The sequence below is a fragment of the Ostrinia furnacalis genome, unplaced genomic scaffold (assembly GCF_004193835.3).
Source record: "Ostrinia furnacalis isolate ACB-3 unplaced genomic scaffold, ASM419383v2 OfSCF7233, whole genome shotgun sequence".
Lineage (NCBI taxonomy): Eukaryota > Metazoa > Arthropoda > Insecta > Lepidoptera > Crambidae > Ostrinia > Ostrinia furnacalis.
In genome coordinates this window covers 149,481-174,616 of record NW_021137472.1, presented here as the reverse complement: position 1 = coordinate 174,616, position 25,136 = coordinate 149,481, and the positions used below count along the sequence as shown (strand labels likewise).

Below are 25,136 nucleotides of genomic sequence, written 5' to 3'. Positions count from 1 at the left end.
TTTCTGGGTTGATAAAAATGTGCTATGACCTTCAAATGACCCACACTATTACTTATTTCACAGGTCAAGGTACAAGGAATTTAGGTATATTATGAAGTTTTCTAATCGCATCTTCGATCCTAACATTGCAATGCTTAAATCCAAGATCTGTACGGCGTAGGTATGAAATTATTATAATGAAAATATTAAAATAATTTAGAATGTGTCTTGTCTTGTCTTACATTTTTATTTAAGGTGTTTTTTATGGTACTATTTTTATTAATTAAGGAACTTTGTTATCGTCAGCCAGTATAATGTGAGTACTACATTACTGTAACGATATTGCTTGCTAATTACCTTCATCATCATCATAAATTAGCCATTGACTTCCACTTCTGAACTTAGATATCACCCAATGATTTTCATAATGATCACTAATATTGTAAACACTAAAAATCACCGTAATTAACTAATTAATTAATACTTTTTAGTAAATACCTTCTGTTCAAATTTTTCCTATAAATACTTTTTGAAAGCAGCTAGCTGCCATACACATTCAGCCCTTCGGTAGTCTAAGACAGTGTTGTGAATATATTTCTACCCATTACACTTTGTGGCGCAGTCGGTAGTAGGAGTGTTCTAAGGAGGACCTTTGTGCATCATGCCAGTCCAGCTTCCATCACAAGGGAAACCAAGGAGTTTTGGAGTGTAAGTAAAAACATGCAGTTATTTAACTTTTTTTAAATGAGGAAGTCAATGAGCAACGCGCGAGTTATAAGAAGACAATTCTTCGCCTACGCCGCAAAGGTGCGGACACCATACAAGTGGTCAAATTATACAGAATGGAGCATTTCTTTAGGAACTATTATGTCGTTTTTTGGTCTCCTGTATAATTTTACAAAAAAGTTTGGTCCCTTTGCAGCGTTGGCGACGAATTGTGATAAAGCATTATGCTAGTTAATCCAGATTATAAAGATATTCTACTTGTTGAACTGTTGTTTCCGATTTTCGCCATGTTAAACAGTCGTATGATTAAGACATTTGCAGGAGGGCTACACTGTGATCGTTACTTTAATATTTATTATAGTTCAATAACATTTTATTTATTTTTATTTTTTCCCGTTTCGTTGACTCAACACGTCACCCACACATTGATGGCTTCAGGAGCATACACACAACACAATTACACATTCTTAATTTAGTATTTTTCTTGATTTTGTCTTTAGCTTTAGCTTAGTGTCTGTAATGTTATTTTATTTTTATTTATTTGCAACCAGTTTGTTTATATGTCAGCAGAGCGCCACGCGGAGCCTCGACTGTTGGGCATCCCTTCTCCGCTCTTGAATCTATTAAAGTTTTAATAATTAGTTTATGTTTGGCGGACGCGGTTTGGGTCCCAACAGCCGAGGCCTAGGGAAGGGTACTCGCTGAAAATCAGCGTCGGGACATTTAACTTATGTCCCGAGTATCGCTGAGCGGGCGCCTTTTTGGCTCGGGATTTTACTGGTCTGGCTGGATTAATTTACTGTTTTTTATTTTTCTTTTTTAATGTACTTTTTTACACTTGTGATTGTCATTGCTTGTCCCGTGCCAAATAAAGATTTTATTAATTTTAATACTTTCCATCATCGAGACTAAAGCTCGATTCACACATATCAGTGAAGCCACAGTTCCGTCACAGTGTCCGCTGAGTTCAGTATAAGTGCTATTAGTATTGCGTCAGTGAAATATTTTGAATATTTTAAAATTTCAGAGAGCTGTTTCAATATTCTTGTTCAGAAACTATGAAATAAGTAGTTAATTTTGTTTTTGATGCCGCGGCGGCGTCCGTGATCCGAAACAAAATATGGTCGTCAACGAATACGTCCGTAATTGCCGTAATGCCGGTGTCGGCACTGACACTGAGAGCACTGTGTCCTCACTGACACTGACAAGTGGGGATGCGTTCATAGAAATTGTATGAAAGAATATTTCGCACTGTGCCGGTACTGAGTCTGAACTGTGACTTCACTGATATGTGTGAGTCGGCCTTAAAGTAACTAAAGTGTTGGCCTGAAAACTTTGGAAAATTCATGACCTATGTTAGGACTACGAAACCCTAAATAAAAATTAACACTTTTTTGTGTTTTACAGAAATATGGCGTCAAGTCAACGAGAAGTGCTTCAGTCATCCAAATTACAAGAAATGATTGAAACTGTAATTAAAAATGAAAATTTCATACATCATCATATACATATCAAGACAATAAAAGTGAAAAATAGCTACGTTGGTGTTTATAGACAAATAAATATAAGAGGAGAGAGCAAAACGGGTAAAAAGGAACTGCACTTATTTACTAAAACCATGCCTCATAAAGATTACGTTGAAACAAAAGGATTCGATGAAATGTTTTCAATAACAGATGCATATAGTAAAGAGGCTTTTATGTATTCTGAATTTAGCAAAACTATCAATGAGGTGCAAGAAGAAGTCAGCATACCTGTCAGAGAGCGATATACGCTTGCTAAGAGTTATGCTAGCACAGATTCAGACACCATAATATTTGAGAACTTAACAACTAAAGGATTCGAAATGTATCCACCACAAGAAGTGATAACACTCAAGTTCGCCGAGCTAGCAATCAAGAGTTTGGCAAAGTTCCACAGTTTTGCCTTCATACTCAAAGAAAAGCGTATAAAATTCTTTGAGGATTTAGTAAAAATCATGAAACAACCATTCTTTTATGATACGAAATCGTATAATAAAAATTTGGAGACCAAAAGCCAAATAGGTATAAATTGCCTGAATCCAGAACTGAGAAAAAGGATGCAAGAATACGTGCTGACTACATTTGACAAATACTTAAAGTATATTCAAGATCCAAAGGACACGTGGACTCTGGTGCATGGAGATTACAAAACCAGTAATATTATGGTTCAACTCAAGGTAAATATTTTAAGACAAATCTTTTAAGTAATTTGCTGGGTGCAACTCAGCCTAAATAATACTAAGCTGTTGCTATTATTACATAAAATGATATTATATTTCAAAATAAAATATTTTTTCTATCTGCTGGTGAAGTAAACATAACCATAAATAGGGCTAAAGACATTTACTTGAATTATAACAATCTGATAACTACTGTGTTGTATGTACTCAAAATAATCTAATGTATATTTTCAGGATGGTGACGTCTTCAATGTGATGCCTGTTGACTATCAACTTTCCTTCTATGGCTGCCCTATCCTTGACCTGATGTTATTTATGTTTTCTTGCACCGATCAAGAGTTCAGGAAAAATCACATGGAATACCTCAAAAATCTGTATTACACATCCATGCAGCAGTTTTTAAGCCTTTTCAACATGGACGTTGAAAATTATTACCCTAGAGCAGAATTTGAAAGGATCTACAAAGAGAGATTTGATCTTGGCCTAACGTTAGCACTATTCATGCTTCCGATACAATTTAATGAAGATGATGCATCGACGTCCAATCAGAATCATGTGCTCTGCGAAAGAGTTCGTGGAGTCGTGGACGATTACATTCAATGGGGCTACATCTAAAGAAGATGACATTTTTGTGGTTATTTAAATAATATTGTTAGCGTGACGTGTTGCGGTGCTTTTGTTCTTCTTTGTAAATAAAGTGATATGTACATACATAAATGTTTTTTTTTTTGCATTAGACAGTCATTTTGTTACGCTGTGGTACATACAATTGCACATTTGTATTTCTAAAAGAAATTATTAATTAGTTTCAGATAAGGATTGCTGTGATTAACATACATTAAATTTTACGTAACTGCTGCTGCAGTATAAGTATAAATGCAAACCTCTTTTATTGTAGGTACATTCTGAAGTAAAAATAAATGTAATTTCAACTTAACTTTAGCTTAAAGTATCTCGTAATTCGATACCGTCAAAATATTGCTTCAACTCAAAATAAAGGAATGTAAGTGTAAATTTTTAAATATTTCACGAGTGCCAATAAATTCCAGAAGTAGTGTAGTTATGGTTTATACGAGCATTTAGAAAAAATAAATCGATATTTTTATAAAAAGAGGAATAGGAATGCTCTAATTTTAATTCATATTAATTTATTCATTGCATCATGTAGTACATTGGATGTTAAATTGTAGTTTCTTAGAGCTAAACCCTCTATTTCTCCATTTGCCTCCTGATACTTCATTATCATCAGAAAATGACCATCTGCAAATGAACAAAATATCATTTGCAAATGACCTGATGATGATTCTAGTAAGAAATGCCATTAATAATCACCTCTAAACATCAATGTAATGCAATATGTATACCTACACTACCTACCTACAGTTTGACTTTGCCAACAGTATTCATTTTATTAATAAGCTCAATAAAGCAATTTAACAATACAAACTTTATCTTAATTATTTTTAAGCGTGGTTTTAAAAATTGAAAATCTGTGTCCATTTACTGTCTTAAGTGTAAGTAAGATTTAGACCCGATTCGACCAAACTTTTATCCGAGAATAACTCCTGGTATAACTGGCACATTGTCAGTTTCAGTATGGGAAATATGTTAAAATTGACGATTTATTCTGAGATTACTCTTGTTTGGTCGAATCCACTCTTAGTAGTTTTTGAACGAATTAAATTAAGCACCATAAGTTCACATAGTGACATTTGTTATTAAAATACAGCGCGTATCTGACGACTTGTAAAAAAAATTAACTGAAGTTCTGGCTAGAAGTCTAGATTACAAAAAAAAAATGTTTTTTTTAATAAATTCTTATGTGAATGAAATTAGCATACCACAAACCAGTCCGCGAAAGGACCGAAAACCATTGTTACCCCAGCCGATTATGATTATGACTTACAGGTTACAACACTGATGTGTCAGAGACAAGATGGAGATAACACATAATTTTAAACGTCAAGTCAATTTGACAAGTCTCTAAAATTTTCATCGTCCACGTATTTTGCTAAAATAATTTGTTTCAAAGATTGATTTCTAATCGTGAGAATAAAGTTGGTTTCATGGGCTTGTTAAATAATGTGCATGATTTTATGAACACGTAAGTGATTACGGTGTAATTGTGTATGAAAGTGTTTGTTTACATCTCTGCTGGATTCTAAAAAATCAAGCTATACGCAGAGTAGCATGTCCAGTTGGCAACTGAGTGCGCGGGAACGAAAACAGCCAGGCGCGGCGCGCGGCGCGCAGAGCACAATCAAATGGACGGCGGCGGCGGCTTCTCAAACGAGCCGCCGCCGACGTGGCGGTGTTTGTTAGAAGCGCGCGCGCTGTGGATTCGGGTAAAGCCGCGTTTACTATGACAACGCGGTTACTATGAGTCAAGAAAAGTGAGGATTATTCGGTAAAAAATAAGTACTATTTTTTTATTGATTCGGAATCAGAATCGTTAACTGAGTTCCCTCTTTAATTTTTTTACACGCCGTCAGATACACGCTGTATTTTCTTAATGCACAAATAGAAATAAGTTACACCTATTATTTTTATTGCAGATAGAATTATTGCTAATGAAGTGTAATTAAATTAGCTTATCACTATTTTGAATTATCACGACACACATTATCATTATCACGACAAACAAGTACAATTAATAGCCTATTAACTTTCTTCGCAAAATTAAAACATAGTTTGCCGCGCGACTTCTTTTTATGGGACAGGAGGCAAACGAGCAAACGGATCACCTTATGGTGAATGATTACCGTCGCCCATAGACACCCGTAGTCCCGGGGGCATTACAGGTGCGTTGACGGACATAAAGGTGTAAATACGCTCTCTTCTTAAAAATTTGTATGTAGGTCGTATTATTGAATGACCAGTGGTCATTGACCACATCATAATTCATTAACAAATTTGAATTTTATTGTAATAAAGCATACCTACATAATTAATAAAGCACTTTACCTATACAAAAAGTATAAATTACCACATTATCATACTCAAAATATAAAAATTCCAAAATCCACGCGTGTGATATAAATACTCGTAAAACTTGTGCCTAAATTTTATTTAAAAATATTGAAAAGACCTCAATATAAAACTTTTTATATTAACTTTTAAGTGCTAATAAGTTTGTGTGTTTAAATGATATAAATATAATCTACACCTATAAAAGCGAAAGGTCACTGACTAACTGACTCACTGACTCATCACGAAATCTCAGAAATGCTAGAAGTCTCAAAATGAGGGTTCCTTTAAGAACGTAGGTGCTCACTAAGACGGGATTTTGCAAAATGCAACCCCTAAGGGGGTAAAACGTGGCATCCACGCGTACGAAGTCGCGGGCGGCCGCTAGTTATATGATTATAAGCTGACCTTGGAATTACCTTATAATCTACAATTAGGTACTAAAACTGCCATTATATTTATCACTTTTATGTTGTTTGTGTCTCATTTTGTCTTTGCTTACATTTATTCACTCGAGCGAGACCAGTCGGTCTAAGAAGTTGTGTGCGTGGAGATTAAAATAATAAAGAAAAAAAGAATTGTCAATAACCTTTGTAAGTACCTAACATTAGATTAATACTTAAATCCCTATAAATAATAAATAATAGAATTTTGTAGTTATAGCCGACATATTCAAGGAGGAGGTTCTATGTTCCACTGTATGTTTTAACGTTTCTTTACCGATTCGTTCGTTCATTTCAGCCAAATAACGTCCACTGCTGGACAAAGGCCTCCTCCAAGGTTTTCCACAATGCACTTTCTTTACCGATTACTTCGACAAAATTTCATTGTGGTCTGATTTTCAAAATTATATTTTATTCGGTACCGGTACCATATCATGCACTTCTGAGGTGTTCCTATTGTCGCCAAATTAAGATCGGATGATGGAATCATAGAGAAATCAGAGGAAACCCTCATAAATATTACCTTATATTATTAAATTTATTTTTAAGTTATTCAAGTATTTAAATTGCCTCTGGTAATCATCAGCTTTTTTGGCCGCTAGCCCTTAAGTAACATCCTTATTTTTGGTTACACATTGAACACCCTGGGGTAAAAAAATTACCCCAAACGGAAATTGATTTTTTTAAAAGTAAATATTGAAAATAAATTCAATTTGTAATTTAAAATGTATTAGCAGGCTGACTAAATTATACGATTGCCTTAAAAAATCGTCTGTCTCGCGTAAAAAAAACATTTTAAATCAATCATAACAAAAAACAAAGAATTTTTCATTTGCAACTATAGTCTCTACAATGATCTTCTAGAAAAATCTTGAAAGTTATTGTGAGAACCAAAAACTTACACTAATCGGACATCGAATAGGTGCTTTATACAATTTTAAACTCAAAGTTAAATAAAACGTAAATTGTTGGACTTTATCAAAGCAAAATAAAAAAAACTTATTTTTTATAAAATTATGAGAAATTGTTTTTTATTTTATTTTATTCCTAAATATTATTTTCAAAACACATCAAACACACTGAATTATTACGTAATTATCATTTTAGAGTTATATTTCTGTGTCGAATTTATGAACGCTCTGATCTGAGGGGATGTCTTCGAAGTTCGAAAAGTATCATGTAAATCAAGCTCTATTTATCTTTCTACATTCTCGAGACAACGTGCTACTTGATCGTCATATAAATATTTACTCATTTTGTTTAAATATCATAAAAACCTATTAATTACATGTTAGGTGATGATAAATTAAAGCATGCGTAACTAACACCCTGGGGTAAATTTCTATCCCACCTACCTGTAAAAGCCAAACGGATGATTTTTGTCACATCCCGCGTCTACGAGCTTAAAGCGCACACTCTGCATTGAGAATACACAAAACGACATTGCTTTAGCTTCACTAGAAAAAAAGATATGCCAATTTTCATACGCCTGGGGTAAAAAATTACCCCACGGTGTTACTTAAGGGTTAAGGCAGAAAAGTTCTCAAGTGGCGACCACGGGACGGAAGACGTAGTCAATATCAAATGTAATTTTAGTAAAACTCGTTTAAAAACAATGCTATACCAACGTCCATATCGCCCATTCACTAATTCGCACTAGGGCTCACAAGCTCTTGGCACGTCACAAACCACTTTACTTTATAATATTTCAATAACTTAATTAAAACTATTGTTAATTGATTGATATAATTATTGTTTTTACAGTAATATGATGATGTCGATTCAACAAGGAATTCTTCCACCCAAATTACAAGAAGCGATTGAAACTATTATAAAAAATGAAGATTTCATACATTTTCACATAGATGTCAAGGAACTTGAAATGGATAGTAGTTTTCTTGGCACACATAGAGAAATAAACATTAGAGGAGAAACCGCTAACGGTAGTAAGGAACTGAAATTGTTCACCAAAACTAAAATTGATGACGTCATTACTCAATCCACTGTAGTAGACGTAGTATCTTCAGTATCATGTGCGTATAAGAACGAGAATTTCGTGTATTCTGAGCTTCGTAGAGCTATCAATGAGGTACAAGAAGAAGCCAACATACCCGTTGGAGAGAGATATACGCTCGCTAAGAGCTACTATAGCACCGATATAGAATCTGTTATAATGGAAAACTTAAGAGAAAAAGGTTTTACAATGTGTTCAAATCTAGATGTAATTCCTCTGAAAATCGCAGAGCTAGCTATCCAACGACTAGCGCAATTCCACAGCTTTGCTTTTGTACTTAAAGAGAAGCGTCCGAAATTCTTTGAGAATAAAGTGAAAAAGATGAAACAACCTTTCCATCATGGTACAAAACCGTTTAATGAGTTCTTAAAGGGTTTCAGTGAAATAAGCATTAATAGTATGAAGCCAGAACAGAAAAAGAGGTTGCAAGAGTATTTTCCAACCACTTATGACAAATATGAAAAATACACTCAAGACCCAGCGGGCGTTTGGACTCTGGTGCATGGAGATTTCAGAGTTAGTAATGTAATGGTGAAATACCACGTAAGTATTTATACAAAACCTTCATTAGTTTTAAATGTGTGTTAAATAGCAGTGATAATAATATACCAGCGATTGAAAGGAATAAAATAATGAACTTTATCTGCTTTTCTAATTGTAGCAGCTATGAAGTAGTAACTATAACAATAATGTGCAGCGGTAAAATGAAATTGATAGATAGTCTTATTATTTATTTCCTCAAATCAACTTTCTTTTTCTAAAAATATACACTTAGGGCCGATTTTTCAATCGTCAGATATCTTTTATCTGAAGAATAGAACTTGCCACTTTGTCATATTTTCCATACTGAAACTGTTAATGTGCCAAACTTATTCTGCAGTTAAAAGTTATCCGACGATTGAAAAATCAGCCCTTAAACTTATTTTTTTTTCTAGGATGGCGAAGCATCAGAAGTGATACCCGTTGACTATCAACTCTCGTATTATGGCTGCTCCATCGTCGACTTTATCTACTTCATATTTTGTAGCACCGACCAAGAGTTCAGGAAAAACCACTTAGTACACCTCAAGAATTTGTACTACTTATCTATGAAGAATTTTTTGAGGCTTTTCTACATGGAAATTGAACAATATTACCCGAGAGCAGAATTTGAGAGGCTTTATAAAGAGAGACTTGATTATGGACTGATGATGACTCTGTGGGTGCTTCCAATAATTCTGACTAAGAAAGATGAAGCCTCTGATGCTATCAGCAAGGACCTGCCTAAGACTGACACTAAACTTAATGTTTTTGTCCAAAAGAGGTTAAGTGATATAGTGGACGATTATATAAATTGGGGCTACATATAGGGGAACTAGCAAATCTGAGTTGTAATAATATTAAAATTAAATGAATAAATCTTGCTGTGAAATTCAATCGTTGCACAAATAGGGTTCATTTTATGGCTAGTGGTGTCATTGATTTCAGACAAATCAATATTTAATACGGAATTATGAATAAATTAGTATTTTATCATTTTATTCTAAACCACAATCATTGTCTACAACATTGCTCTAATTGCCTTATAAATGAAAATTCATAATCTTTATAAACGTTTGCTAAGTCACACGTATTCAACGGGCAAGAATGCACGTCATGATAAAATTTTATCGATGATTTTAGACGCCAATTGTATGAGCTTATCGCATAAAATCGACAAAATTGCGCAATAAACCTGTATCATGATGCGCATCCTAGGCCTACAGATAAGTAGTTAGTAATTATCATCATCATCATAGTCTCCACTGCACAGAACGACGAGTATTTGTCAAACACTACGTTAGCCAGATGAATAAGGGAGGCTTGATGATGACAATGATGATGATGATGATGAGAAATTAACATAACACATACCTATTATTACTGGACCCGCGTCGTGGAATACCTGTAATCAAAAAAGTTATTTTACTTTTAAGTCAACATAATGACTGTAAGCTATAAATCATAGAGCCGAGGATCAAGCAGTTCTTAACCCTGAATTATTATTATTCGTTCCCCACAGCCGATAGTATGGATTTGCCTTCCTCGTACTGAGTGACTTCATACGAAATAGGATCAGTGATATCGTGGACGATTTCATTCAATGGGGGGATTTCAAACATTTGACGTTATCAAAATCTCGCTATGATTATTTATTGTTATAAAAAAATATACTTTGTGTGTTTAAAGCTCATAGCAGACTTATCAACTTGGAAATGAATCAACACCGTGTCGCCTTTTGCGAGCTTTGGCGAGGCGAGGCGTTTACGTTACGGTGCGGATAAGTGTCCGTTGCAGTATGGAATTTCATACAAAGAATACTGACCGCCTCGAGTAGATACGGTTACGATCCTAATGCAACGTCCTNTTATGAATATATTAGTATTTTATAATTTTATTCTAAACCACAATCATTGTCTACAACATTTCTCTGGATACTGAATTTTCATTTATAAGGCTTTTTAAGCGTTTGCTAAGTCACACGTATTCAACGGGCTAGAATTCACGTCATGATAAAATTTTATCGATGATTTTAGACGCCAATTGTATGAGCTTATCGCATAAAATCGACAAAATTGCGCAATAAACCTGTATCATGATGCGCATCCTAGGCCTACAGATAAGTAGTTATTCATTGTCATCATCATCATAGTCTCCACTGCAGAGAACGACGAGGATTTTTTTTTTCAAACACTACGTTAGCCAGATGAATTAGGGAGGCTTGATGATGACAATGATGATGATGATGATGATGAGAAATTAACATAACACATACCTATTTATTGCTGGACCCGCGTCGTGGAATACCTGTAATCAAAAAAGTTATTTTACTTTTAAGTCAACTTAATGTAAGTTACAATCATAACGCCAAGGATCAAGCAGTTCCTAACCCTGAATTATTATTATTCGTTACATCCCCACTAGGCGTACAGACGATCTGGTAAAGTTCGTGGGAGGTGCCTGGATGCGAGCGGTCCGGTACAAATTTTAAAGTTTGGTTGCTGCCAAAAATTCTGACTGAGAAAGAAGAAAACCCTGCAGCCGATAGTATGGATTTGCCTTCCCCGTACTGAGTGACTTCATACGAAATAGGATCAGTGATAATAATAAATCGTGGACGATTTCATTCAATGAGGAGGATTTCAAACATTTGACGTTATCAAAATCTAGGTATGATTTTATTGTTATAAATATTATACTGTGTGTGTTTAAAGCTCATAGCAGACTTATCAACTTGGAAATGAATCAACACCGTGTCGCCTTTTGCGAGCTTTGGCGAGTCGAGGCGTTTACGTTACGGTGCGGATAAGTGTCCGTTGCAGTATGGAATTTCATACAAAGAATACTGACCGCCTCGAGTAGATACGGTTACGATCCTAATGCAACGTCCTTAATTCATAATGTACTCGTATATATATACATAAATATTTGAATCCTTTCACGTGAGATGAAACCGACACTAAAATGTCTTTCACGTTATTAGCAATGTTGTATCTATGTATCTTTGTTTAGTCAAATAGCTAAAAGTGTTATAATCTTAATAGATTAATATTGTAATTTCCTTTACCTGTGTCATGTGTAATTTTGTTTTATTTTGTTCAACCAACAAAATGTAAGTATTTTCCAAATAAAGAAATTATCTAAAAGGTTCATTAATTAAATTCAAAATGCAAATAATATCTACACGTTGTAATGACATATACAGGATGTCTTTGTGACGAGTGAACATCCTTGTAAGGGATTATAGTAGGTAGGTACGTTATTTCCATTTAATTTAGTTGTGTATATTCATCATAATCATCATCATTTCAGTCACAGGACATCCACTGCTGAACATAGGCCTCCCCCAATGACTTCCACATCGCACGGTTGGTAGTGGCCTGCATCCAGCGTCTTCCTGCTACCTTTGTCAGGTCGTCGGTCCACCTTGTGTGTGCATATTATGTTTAGGTAAATAAATGTACCTTCTTTAGAGTTAATTAAAGTTGTGTCCTTATGATTTTTCCATACAAAATTAAAATCAAAATATCTCGTAAATAGTTGACTTTTACTTGCATAAACAGTTACAAAATTGGTAGCAAATGACCTGTATTAATTTATAAATCCCTTGCCAGGAATACATATTTTATTGTTTTAAATGTTTATCAAGTGTATTTCCTTACCAGGAAGTTCATTTGTTACAAGTCACCCTGTATAGTATAATAAACCAATAAAGAAGCATTAAAGAACATTTGAATATAATTTAGTGTGATAGTCAAATAATTTTAAAACAACGAATCGAAATACCTAGAAGTAACGAACGTGTGTTTAACATTTTAAACAAGTGCACTTTCGAAAAAGAACCCAACATCAGTAGTTCAACATTGCTATTTATTTATATTATTTACAAGGTAAGTACAACATTAAAATATTAATATATTTCAAGTCAATACGAAGGGTTACGAACCGTATTAAAGACTCATACATTTTCAATAGTTCTTAATCATGTACATTTGTTTTAGAAAATATGTCATACAGTCAACAAAACGATCTACCACCTAAACTACAAGAAGCCATAGAGAAAATTATTCAAAATGAAAATTTCAAATCTTATCACATTGAAGTAAAGAAACTTGAAATAGATAATAGCTTTGTCGGTGAATATAGAGAAATAAATATCAGAGGAGAAAGTAAAAATGGCAATAAAGAATTACAGTTATTCACAAAAACCAACCTTGATGACAAGATTAATAACGTAGACATGGTAGCTAACATATCGAATTTATATAAAATAGATTATGTATTCTGAATTCAATAAAACAATAAATGAAGTACAAGAAGAAGCCAACATACCCTTCGAAGAGAGATATGTACTTGCTAAAAGTTACGTTAGCAGTGATGAAAATACTATTATAATGGAAAACTTGGCAGCCAAAGGGTTCACAATGTATCCGCATCAAAAAGTGATAACACTGAAGTTCGCAGAGTTAGCAATACAAAGTTTAGCCAAGTTCCACAGCTTTGCCTTCATACTTAAGGAAAAGCGTCCACTTTTTTATGAGAACAAAGTTAAAAACATGAAACAGCCTTTACTTTATGGCACAAACAGTTTTAATGAATTGGTTCAGAAATGCAGCCAATACACCATTGATAACTTAAATCCAGAACATAAAAAGAAGATGGAAAAATTCTTGCCGACGATTTATGAGAAATTTCAAAAATACACTGCTGACCCAGCGGACGTTTGGTGTCTTGTGCATGGAGAGATATAATGGCACAATTCAAAGTAAGTGATGTATGTCTATTATAATTATTAAGTATTTATTTACTGTTATAATTTACCGATTTACTTTCTAAGAGGTTCTTCCCGCGACCTTCACCAGATCTTCGGCCCACCTAGTAGGAGGCTGCCTCACGCTACGTATTCCGGAAGAACCTGGATGCGGGCAGCGCAGAACAGGCTGATTTCTTATTGTGTCAACAATTTAACGTTTTGCCTTTTTTGTTAATTAATAAAACAATCACGAAGCACAACTTTTCTAAAAAAAAAACACTATTAATGAAGCCCTGAAAACTCAATTATTATTCAATGGACTGTTAACTTTGATTAGCTTTGAAAACAAATAATAATGTTCACTAAGAGCGTCACATTATTATTTTGCTATTAATTTGCTACAATCTATTACTTTCTGTTCCAGAATGGCGAACCGTGTGTAGTGAGAGTCGTTGACTACCAATTTTCGTTTTACGGCTGTTCTATCATTGAACTGTTTAATTTTATATTCACTGGCACCGATCAAGAATTCAGGAAGAACCATTTGGAATACCTCAAGAATTTATATTACAAATCTATGGAGGAATTCTTGAAACTTTTCAATATGGACGTTGAGGATTACTATCCAAGAGCTGAATTTGAAAGGCTTTATAGAGAGAGGCTGGATTATGGCTTGATGATAGCTCTGTTCTTTCTGCCAATAATTCTGGCCAAGAAGAATGAAAACTCTGTAGCCGATATCTTAGATTCTCCTTCTACCGCCCCCATAATGAGTGACTTCATACGAAATAGGATAAGTGGTATCGTGGAAGATTTTATTCAATGGGGATACATATGAGATAGTCACTTTAATTATTATCTATGTATTTTTAAGTTTTATGATTTTTATTCATGNTGCCTGCAGTAACAAGTGTCTGTTGACAGATTGATCCTATTGGTTGCTAGCTGTGAGTAGTAATATGCACGGCATATTTTGAAATAATAACATAGAAATCTATACAGTACGGTTTTACCCCGGTATACGGTTTTGTACAGGTCTCCCCTATAACTTATTAAGTATCTCTTAAATAGCTACCAATGGTGATAAAACCAGTTCGTTGGTAGTAAAGTTGTAATCATTTATTTTATTTTAGAGTTACTGTAAAGTTTAAAAAACTTAATCAAATAAAGATTTTGTGAAAGACGAGTTTGTGATTAACATTCTTTTAACTTTAATCCGACTTATTATTTTCCCCTCGATCCTTTTCTTAAAGTGTAATGGCATGATTGATGTAACTTTAAAAGGCCCATTATCAGTAAGAACTCACTAAACTTTTCTGGATGACAGCCATTTTGATGTTTCGTTAGATAGGTCATTTCGTCTCGTCAGCATAAATAAATTAGGTATTTTTATGCTGACGAAACGAAACGTAATATTCGTAACACCTCAAACATTAACTTAGTGAAGTACGCCTGGTCGCCTATAGACCAACGATTCTGAAACGTCAAGTGGCAAAAACCAAAAACTAAACCCAGTAATGATATTAACCTTAAATACGCAAAGCGTGTGCATAAAGACCTTGTTTTAGAGCCATCAACATTACAATACGAGTACATTAACATTAGTACTGAGATAATACGAAGTACCTAAATGCTAGGATAGACTGCGCTTGTTATTTTGGCTAAGTGATAAGCACTTAGCCAAAAAAACAAGTTAATTATAGGTGGTGCAGTCAACCAGCCAAGTTCTCAAAGCAAAATAATGTTGTCAGGTCACTGGGCCTTGCCTTGGTCTGGGTTATTGTCAAAACTACACCAATAAATTGTAATCCCAACAAACCACACAAATTAATAATATTCGTTCAATATACAGAGATGACGTTATGCTGGTTATGGCTACATGAATATTATTGCGATTATCGTCTGCTCGGTTGCTGACAATACAATATACCTAATTATGCCTAAAATCATTATGACTATGGAGAAGGGGTTCGCGTCAAAAATAAAGAAAAAAATCGTGCCAAGATTTTATTTACAACATTTTAAAGAGCAGCTAAAAAACTAATTCTCATCTACACTAATTTAACATTCACAATTTTATTTTTCAGTGAAGATGACAATGTATCAGAAACACAATGATAGAATGATATTTCAACAAATACAGACAGAAACATTAAACTTAGACATCTTTCAAAATAGTTTGCAAATGTTTCTTTAATTTGTAACAGCACTTTTGTTTGCCTAGTTATTTATGTAACTGAAGAAGGTTTACATATACCCCCACTGTATCAAATCATCAACGATTCCGCACAATCTGTCCTTGTAACTCTCATCCAAGTTGTAAGGCACAGTATAATCGACTCCCTTATCTAACTCGGGGACAGCATCAGTTCGGGCGAAAATGAAAGGCATGAGACATAAGAAAAACATCAATCCTAAGTCCAATTTATCTTTGAATTGCTCATCAAATTGTTCTTTTGAATATACCTTCGCAGCTTCAACGCCAAATTTGCTCAAAAAATTTTCAAAATTACTGTAGTACAAATTTTTAAGATGTTCCAAGTGCTGTTTACGAAATTTCTGATCAGTGCCCAAGAAAATAAAAAATAGAAAATCGAATACAGGATTGCCGAAACTTGTAATTTGATAGTCGACAGGAAATACTGCAGAAGGTTCTCCGTCCTGAAATGAATAAATAAAATAAAATGACTCCCTAAACGTTAATGTAGTGAAATTGCTTAATAACAAATTTGTATCAATAAAATTGGAAATGTAAAATAACGTTAAGCAAGTTTCACAATTTCCAACCGCTCTCTCGTTGATGGTGAATGGTGAATTTATTTGTATTTAAAAAATTTAATCATTTTATGTACTTACAATGTCTTTCACCAATATATTGCTAGGTCGATAATCGCCATGTTCTAGGCAAATAGCCCCTTCAGATGAATTTCTTATTGACCTCAAAAATTTCTCTTCCATTGTGGGATAATAATTATCAAATTTTATTTTTGCTTCATCTTCTAAAGTCTCCATAGCTATGTTGTATATTTTTTTGTTATGATGGTGAGTGTGTGAGTTCACTTCTACTAACGAACATAAGGACTTTATGTTGTTTTCAAAATATTCCGGATCTTCATTTTGTATTACAAAAGAGACCGCATGTAGTTTTGCAAGTTGCTCAATGGCTAATTCTGCAAATTTTATGTGCATGACTTCGAATCGGTCGTTTGTTTTGAAACCCAGTTTAGTAATATCTTCCAAAATTATTACCTCGCTATTCGTCTCGCTGAATACCTTTACAGTTCTCAGTCTGTCTTCCTGTGGTATATTATATTTATCTTCAACTGTCTTAAAATATTTAAATATTTCTTTGTACAAAAATCCTTCTCTCTGGTACATTTTAGGCACATTGAAAATTGGACAGTTTTCTGATGCATGCGTATTAATTTTTAGAAAGATGTTTAGTTCTTTTTCTTCGCCATTTTTCGTTTTGCCATTTATGGTCACCGTTTGCAATGAACCAAAGTAACTTCCTCCATTAGTTGAAAGATCTTTTACACTAACTTTATACTTAATTAACTCTTCTTTGCAAATTATTTTTCTGATGTTAAGGCGTACCATCGATTTTAAATTTTCAACTGTTAATATGTCATCTCCACTGCACTCACTAATGGTCGTCATTTTGATTTTATTTGTATAATTCGTGCAAACACTGAGAGAGTCAAAAGACTTATAAAGTCTCTAGGTTGATTAAATACCTTATGTATTTGTGTTATCAGACAATGCAAATAATTGTTTAGCAGTGGTATTTTATTTCATCTTTTGAAATACCTACCTTATCCATATTCATTATCTCAGCCTTCTGTATTATTCGAGACACTTGTTATGGTTCCGTACCTCAAAAGGAAAAAAACGGAACCCATATCTTTAAAGGATCACTTTGTAGTCCGTATGTCTATGAAGTATAATGTAAAAAAATAAAACCGACTCCAAAAAACATGCACTAAATAGTAAAAAGATAATAACGTTATTTATTTATTAGGACAAAATATAGGTACCATGATTGATATTCTCAAAGTTAGTGCCTGCCCACCTACTGCCAAGCTCAAAAAATATTCTAAATTTACCCGTACCTTAAAATGTTTTTTTTAGATTTGGTAAAAAATTGTCACAAAATAAACCGTCTATTTAAATATTCAAAGCATGTGCAAAAATACCTTGTTTCAGAGCCATCTACATTACAATACGAGTATGTACATTAACATTAGTACTAAGATAATGCGAAGTACCTAACTACGATAAACCGCGCGTTATCACCTAGCCAAAAAAACAAGTTAATTCTAGGTGGTGCAGTCAACCAGCCAAGTTCTCAAAGTAAATATTTGACACTGGCCTTGGTTTCGGTAGTTGTTAAAACTAGGTACACCTGTTACGGAGCCCTAGTGTATGGATATCGCACAAGCAGCATTGTCCCCATTCACGGATTGCAACAGCCAGTAACCGAAAATGCTGACATCGCGATAAATAATCCTGACACAACACACAATAAATAATAAAGTATAATTATGTTTATTCAATTTAGTAGATGGCGTTTGCCTTCTTGTAAAAAATGCATGTTACCTGGTAGCCAATAAATGCATTTTTTATTTGATTTTATAAAAAAAAAAGACTTGCATGAGAAAAAACAAAATTAGTGGTTAGGTTTTATTTACAATATTTTAAAGAGCAGCCGAAAACTAGTTCTCATCAGCTACACTACCTATTACATTTACACTTACAATTTTATTTACAAAATTCACAACAATAATAAAAATTAAATGTTTGTTTTATTTCTAATAATAATAACACTTTTCTTCGTCTAGACATTTAAATGCATAATATGCAACTCATCCGATAAAAGAGTAAGGTTTACATATACCCCCACTGTATCAAATCATCAACGATTCCGTACAATCTGTCCTTGTAACACTCATCCAAGTTGTAAGGCACAACATATTCGAGTCCATTATCTAACTCGGGGACAGCATCGGTTCGGGCGAAAATGAAAGGCATGAAACATAAGAAAAACATCAATCCTAAATCCAATTTATCTTTGAATTGCTCATCAAATTGTTCCTTTGAATATACCTTCGCAGCTACAACACCAAATTTGCTCAAAAAACTCTCAAAATTACTGTAGTACACATTTTTAAGATGTTCCAAGTGCTGCTTACGAAATTTCTGATCGGTGCCTAAGAATATGAAAAATATAAAGTCCAATATAGGATTGTCAAAACTTGCGAGCTGATAGTCGACAGGAAATACTGCAGAGGGCACTCCGTCCTGAAATGAATAAATAAAATTACTTCTTAATGAAGTGAAATTGCTCAATAACAAATTATCAATACATTGGAAAAGTAACAGAACGTTAGCTCCTTTTACAATTTCCACACACCTCTCTCGGTGATAGTGACTTTATTTATATTTAAAAAATTGAATCATTCATGTACTTACAACGTCTTTCACCAATATATTGTTAGGTCGATAATCTCCATGAACTAGGCAAATAGCCCCTTCAGATGAATTTCTGTACATCTTTAAAAATTTCTCTTTCATTGTGGGATAATAATTATCAAATTTTATTTTTGCTTCATCTTCTAAAGTCTCTATAGCTANTTTCTTGAGTGCGACTATTGTCTTGGCCAAGACAACGGCTGGAATTAGGCTACTAGTCTTCAAGATATCTTCAATGCCTTATGAAGATAATCTGTTGCTACTTGGGTATTCGTCTCGCTGAATACCTTTACAGTTCTCAGTCTGTCTTCCTGTGGTATATTATATTTATCTTCAACTGTCTTAAAATATTTAAATATTTCTTTGTACAAAAATCCTTCTCTCTGGTACATTTTTGGCACACTGAAAACTGGAAAGTTTTTTGATGCCTGAATTATAGTTTTCAGAAAGATGTTTAGTTCTTTTTCTTCGCCATTTTTCGTTTTACCATTTACGGTCACCGTTTGCAATGAACCAAAGTAATTTCCTCCATTAGTTGAAAGATCTTTTACACTAACTTTGTACGTAATTAACTCTTCTTTGAAAATTATTTTTCTGATACTATGGCGTACCATCGATTTTAAATCTTCAACTGTTAATATGTCATCTCCACTGCACTCACTAATGGTCGTCATTTTGATTTTATTTGAATAACTCGTGCAAACACTGAGAGCGTCGAAAGGCTTTTAAATTATTTTAGTTATATAAATACCTTCTGTATTGGTACTATCAAACAATTTAAATAATAAGTAATTGTTTAGCAGTGGTATAATGTATTTTATCTTTTGAAACACCTTATCCATATTCATTATTTCAGCCTTTTCGTATTATTCAAGGCACTTTTCTAAAAACAGAATTTTATACTATCTGAACTATTCAAAACAAGGAAAAATGTCAACGAAAGCCAAGATAATAAAAGAAACCAAGTGGTGATAGAAATTGTAGCTTCAGTTAGCGTATAATCTATACCTATAATTATAAAAGCGAAAGGTCACTCATTGACTGACTCACTCATCATGAAATCTCAGAAACTACAAGTGCTAGGAGTCTCAAATTTTGCAAGGTGGTTCCTTTTTAAGACGTAGATGCTCACTAAGACGAGATTTTGCAAAATTCATCCCCTAAGGGCTAAAACGGGATCAACGCTTACGAAGCCGTTGGCGGTCGCTAGTTATTGATAAAATAATGCAGTGTTTAAGCCGAGTAAATATCACCACTTCGACGAACAAAAGCTTAATAGGAAAATGACAATTTTATAGGAGCAAATGAAAACTGAAACTGAAAGCCAAGTGAAGAATCCGGGGTACGCGAGTTCGAATCCCGCCGCCGCGCCACCCGTCTATTGTGCTGAGCCCACTCGAGACACAAGCATATTTAGCTTAANAGGGTTAATACGAGAAGCTAACGGGACTATTAGTAATTTGTGCAATTACTGCAATAAATACCGCCGGATATATCTATCATAAATTGTAAAAATATTTGTGACAAGACCACAAAGTCATGTTTGTTTTCACAGAGCGTGTCCTGACGGACGGTACTCACGTTCCCACTAATCCTATTATTATTGGTACTGGTATTAATTTCTGAACATAATAATAATATTATTATTATCCAGTTTGACAATCAATAGCTGGTTCGGCGAACTTCGGTAGGTACTTAAATTATTAATGTGTGACCTGAAGTGCCACTCGTGGAAAATGACTGAGTAAAGTAATTTTCTAAGATTTTTAGCTAACGTATTGAAAATAATTTATAGCCTATGTTCAGCAGACTTTTTTTAGATTTAAATGGTGGAAGAAAATTTTTCAAACTGGTCCTGTAGTTTCGGAGCTAAATCTGTCTTCTTTATAATATTAGTATAGTTGAGCTATGTATGTAATATGTAGGGAAGTACGCTATTTGTTTGTCAGTGAGTCGACCAAAGTAGGCGACGTTTAAAGCTCATAGCAGACTTATCAACGCGGAAAGCGATCAACACTTTGAGTCAACACCGCATAGTTCCAAAATACTGAACTGTCCTATGCATGACATTGACAGTGAGGCGCCACCGTCAATACCGGATCGCTGGTTCCGATTTTTGCCATGCTGGAAACCATATAGTTGAACGATGGTAGCGCCCCCCTGTCATTGAGTTTGGTGGGACAGTTCAGCGTGGGTCATCTATATCACCCTTCGCGAGCTGTCATCGCCTTTCGCGCGCTGTCAACCGCGAGGCAAGGCGTTTACGTTACGGTGCGGATAAGTGTGCGTAGCATGCTTGGAGCTTGGAGTTTCATACAAAGAATATCGAGTTGATACAGTTACGATTCCTTTCCGGATTGATAAATATGCGACGTCCTTATATGGGACATTGTACTGCAGAGTAGGCAATATAATGCATCGTGTTCGCCGAAGCCTTATTATACCATCGGTCGTTTTTCCAGACTGAAAATCAGAATCAAATTCCGTTGATCACCTTGATAGAGTTTCAAAATATATTTTTTGTACTCTGAATGAAAAGTGGGTAAACTGAAGTAAAAAAAAAACTACGTTAGAAGACTTTGCATTAAGTATATTATCCTTTAATTCACAATATGTTATATTCTTAAATCCCGAGTTACATAATACATTGCACCAGATAGCAATAAGTTCATAAATAACCCCACTGTATAAAGTCATCAATAACTCCATGAAGTCTTTCCTTATAACGCTCATCTAAATCAAACGCCATGTCAAGTCCTTGTTGCGCCGTAGGGGCACTGTTAGTTATTGCAAAAATAAAAGGAAGAGACAATATAAAAGTTGTTCACCCAAAGTCTATATTTATTTCTGAAATCTGTCTCGAATTGCTCTTTAGAATATATTCCCTTAGCCCTTAATATTGAATGCTCAAAAAAGTTTCAAAAGTATTGTAATACAACGCCTTTAGATCATCCAAATGGTTTCTGCGAAACTGCTGGTCCGTCCCTAAAAAATGAACTTCAAAATGTCAGTAACTGGATGGGCAAAACTGGCAAACTGATAGTCTATAAGGATTACATCAGTAGGTTCATTACCCTGAAACAAACAAAAAAACAAGTAGGTAAGTTATGTAAATGACGTTCGTCTAAACAACCATTTGCGAATTTGAAAATATAAGTAACTAGCTTTTGCCCGCGGCTTCACCCGCGTGGAATTTAGTTTGTCACATATCGTCATAAAATATAGCCTATACAGGGTGGAAACGATAAGTGATCTCACTCGATTATTTCTAAACTATACAAGATATCGAAACACTGATTACTGATCCTGAAAGTGCTTCACGAGCTCTTTCAAACGATATCAGTAATAGGTTACAGAATTGACTGGATCTATCCGAAAATTCAATGTTTTCAGCCTCCATACTAAATGTATGCCACTATACCAGGCACACAATATTAGAAGTGTTAATTTTATTTTTATTTTAAATAATGAACACTTAAAATTAACTCGTAAATTGCATTCTTATTTAAAATTATTCATGGAAAACATTGGTTTTAGGCTTCACTTGCTATAATATTATCAAGACATGCGTGCCATGACTGTGGCAGTACTAAATGTATGGAAGCTGGAAACATTGAATTTTCGGATAGATGCTGTTTATTTTATAACTTATTATTGGTACTGTTGGATAGAGCTCGTAAAGCACTTTCAGGATCAGTTATCAGTTTTTGGATATCATGTATAGTTTTTAATATTATGTGGTTTTACTAAATGTATGGAGGCTGGAAACATTGAATTTTCAGATAGATGCAGTTTATTTTGTAACCTATTATTGGTACCATTGGATAGAGCTCGTGAAGCACTTTTAGGATCAGTAATCAGTTTTTGGATATCTTGTGTAGTTTAGAAATAATCGAGTGAGATCACTTATCGTTTCCACCCTGTATGTTATTCTAGGTTATAAACAGTAATACTGTAAAGTTTCAACAAAATCCGTTCAGTATTTTTTGCGTGAAAGAGCAACAAACATCCAGACATCCAAACTTTTGCATTTATAATATTAGTTAGTAGGATTTACACCACAAATAAACACAAGTTACTTATAGAAAATGTTACTTCAGTTAGGGAAGTAGTAAAGCAATCATAGAATTCAGCATTATATACCTACTGTATTTCATTATAGCATTGCTATATTATAGCAAATGCCAAGTTTCAAACATAATTTGTCATAAAAGCTACTATATGATACAGAAACATAGGTATATTAACATTTATACTTATATTTATGTTATTGATGTACATACTTACAATTTCTTTTACTAATACGTTGCTTGGCCAAAAGTCTCCATGAACTATACAGACAGATTCATCAACTGAAATTTTTAAATTATTTAAATAATTTTTAACCAGTTTTGGGTAGTTGTTTTCAAGTTTACATTTTAAATTTTCTTTTAAACTTTCCTTAGCTATGTCGAATGTTTTTCTCAGATAATCTTCAAAGTATGCATCTAAATTAAACACTGATTTTAAGGTTTTAATGTTATTTTCAAAAAATATTGGATTGTCCTTTTGGATAATGAAGGACATGGCATTTAGTTTGGCCAGTTGTTCAATGGCTAATTCTGCAAATTTTAAAGGTATAACGTCCATTCTGTCATATGTTTTGTAGCCCACATGAGAAACGTCTTCTAAAATTATAATTTCATTATTTAACTCGCTAAACTCTTTCACTGTTTTAAACCTTTCTCCGTGAGCGATGTTGTATTTATCTTGAATTTTCTCAAAAATGTTAAACAACTCTTTATAGAAAAATCCTTCCCTCTGAAAAATATTTGGAACGTTGATGACTGAAAATTCCTCAGGTGCACATACAATGTTTTTGAGGAATAAAATTAGCTCTTTTTCCCTGTCATCTTTGGTTTTACCATTTACGGTTACCTTTTGCAATGATCCAAAAAAATTACCTACATTAGTTTCAAATCCTTTTACAAAAACTCTGTAAGACGTCCATTCTTCTTTGTCTATTATATTTTTTATGCTTTGACGTGCCGATAAATTTAATTCTTCAACCAATAGTATGTCGTCACCCTCGTATTTATTAATGGTCGACATTTGGATTTTATTTCAAGTTTCCTGTTACCACGAAGACTTGTAAACTAAAAGCCTATACATATAGATCTGAATATATTAATTTGTCTTTTTTGTTTCAAAATAAGCAAAATCGTAATCATGACATTGTATATTTTACTCGTTATCTGAGTATTTTACATATATTTAAGAGTCGTTTAAAAAGGTAGCGAAAAAAAATTAAATTTCTTTTACACTGGATTTTTTTTTTACTTCCTTGTCACACTATAAATATGATAGTTAATCGTTTTCTTGTATGAAAAGTAAAAAAAAAAACATTTAAATGAGATGGAAAGGGCTACTTTTTTTATGGGACAGGAGGCAAACGAGCAGACGGATCACCTGATGGTAAATGATTACCTGGTGATGGTATTGAAGTAAATACGTATCGGTCCGAAAATACCGCAGACGACAGTCCTTTTCACAGTTTGGTTATGCGGGGCAGGAAGTTTCTAGAGAAACGTACAGTTGTGGACTACCAATCATCTAGCAAGTAATACTACTACTACATGTAGCAAGCAATACTATAGTCTGGTCTGCGAGCACGTAGAATTTTGTCCAATGACCCCAAGCTACCCATCCTTATCGCTCGCGCGTAATTATGTTGCTGTCGCGCTCGCACACTCACTGCGGGCGCCCATCGCACAGTCGCGACAGCAATATAATAAGTGGCAGCGATAAGGATGGGTAGCTTGGGGTCATTGGACAAAATTCTACGTGCTCGCAGACCGGGCTTTAAATACGTTATCAGTTTGTTCAGTAAAAAGTAACTTTACATTGTGTTTGGCTAAGTCTTATTTAATATCATCGGTCCTTTTTTAAGACTTTAAGAGAACAGAATCAAAATATCTTAGTCAGAAATGATAGTTTCAATTTAATTTTTTTCTGAATGAAAACTGTACCTGTGTAAGAAAACTCCAAGAAAAGATTTTGCAATTTATATCTTTTAATTCA

General features: G+C 34.0%; 6 protein-coding genes across 8 annotated transcripts; 3 read left to right on the top strand and 3 right to left on the bottom strand.

The window, feature by feature from the left end:
- The first annotated feature begins 517 nt into the window (after positions 1 to 517).
- Positions 518 to 3,717, top strand: LOC114363700 (uncharacterized). Its single transcript, XM_028319498.1, has 3 exons — positions 518 to 687; positions 2,113 to 2,905; positions 3,143 to 3,717. The coding sequence occupies exons 1-3, from the start codon at positions 641 to 643 to the stop codon at positions 3,521 to 3,523; spliced, it is 1,221 nt and encodes a 406-aa protein (XP_028175299.1). The 5' UTR covers positions 518 to 640; the 3' UTR covers positions 3,524 to 3,717.
- A 2,545-nt stretch (positions 3,718 to 6,262) lies between these two features.
- Positions 6,263 to 10,487, top strand: LOC114363697 (uncharacterized). 2 transcript variants are annotated; one of them, XM_028319495.1, is made up of 3 exons: positions 6,263 to 6,468; positions 8,083 to 8,875; positions 9,268 to 10,487. In XM_028319495.1, the coding sequence occupies exons 2-3, from the start codon at positions 8,087 to 8,089 to the stop codon at positions 9,679 to 9,681; spliced, it is 1,203 nt and encodes a 400-aa protein (XP_028175296.1). In that variant the 5' UTR covers positions 6,263 to 6,468; positions 8,083 to 8,086; the 3' UTR covers positions 9,682 to 10,487. The 2 variants fall into 2 exon arrangements, with proteins under 2 accessions (XP_028175296.1, XP_028175297.1); XM_028319496.1 differs by lacking the exon at positions 6,263 to 6,468 and having other exon boundaries at positions 7,914 to 8,875.
- Positions 10,488 to 13,542: 3,055 nt separating this feature from the next.
- LOC114363690 (uncharacterized) lies at positions 13,543 to 14,447 on the top strand. Its single transcript, XM_028319488.1, has 2 exons — positions 13,543 to 13,616; positions 14,029 to 14,447. Exons 1-2 carry the CDS (start codon positions 13,602 to 13,604, stop codon positions 14,440 to 14,442), a joined length of 429 nt encoding a protein of 142 aa, XP_028175289.1. The 5' UTR covers positions 13,543 to 13,601; the 3' UTR covers positions 14,443 to 14,447.
- Positions 14,448 to 15,596: 1,149 nt separating this feature from the next.
- On the bottom strand, positions 15,597 to 17,304 carry LOC114363683 (uncharacterized). The gene is made up of 2 exons (XM_028319481.1): positions 16,461 to 17,304; positions 15,597 to 16,265 (listed from the first exon to the last, which is right to left on the bottom strand). The coding sequence occupies exons 1-2, from the start codon at positions 17,262 to 17,264 to the stop codon at positions 15,852 to 15,854; spliced, it is 1,218 nt and encodes a 405-aa protein (XP_028175282.1). The 5' UTR covers positions 17,265 to 17,304; the 3' UTR covers positions 15,597 to 15,851.
- A 982-nt stretch (positions 17,305 to 18,286) lies between these two features.
- LOC114363695 (uncharacterized) lies at positions 18,287 to 19,777 on the bottom strand. Its single transcript, XM_028319493.1, has 3 exons — positions 19,316 to 19,777; positions 19,077 to 19,259; positions 18,287 to 18,905 (listed from the first exon to the last, which is right to left on the bottom strand). Exons 1-3 carry the CDS (start codon positions 19,748 to 19,750, stop codon positions 18,492 to 18,494), a joined length of 1,032 nt encoding a protein of 343 aa, XP_028175294.1. The 5' UTR covers positions 19,751 to 19,777; the 3' UTR covers positions 18,287 to 18,491.
- A 1,934-nt stretch (positions 19,778 to 21,711) lies between these two features.
- Positions 21,712 to 24,657, bottom strand: LOC114363689 (uncharacterized). 2 transcript variants are annotated; one of them, XM_028319487.1, is made up of 3 exons: positions 23,994 to 24,657; positions 23,364 to 23,876; positions 21,712 to 22,151 (listed from the first exon to the last, which is right to left on the bottom strand). In XM_028319487.1, exons 1-3 carry the CDS (start codon positions 24,165 to 24,167, stop codon positions 22,062 to 22,064), a joined length of 777 nt encoding a protein of 258 aa, XP_028175288.1. In that variant the 5' UTR covers positions 24,168 to 24,657; the 3' UTR covers positions 21,712 to 22,061. The 2 variants fall into 2 exon arrangements, with proteins under 2 accessions (XP_028175288.1, XP_028175287.1); XM_028319486.1 differs by having other exon boundaries at positions 23,364 to 24,657.
- Between the last annotated feature and the right edge of the window lie 479 nt (positions 24,658 to 25,136).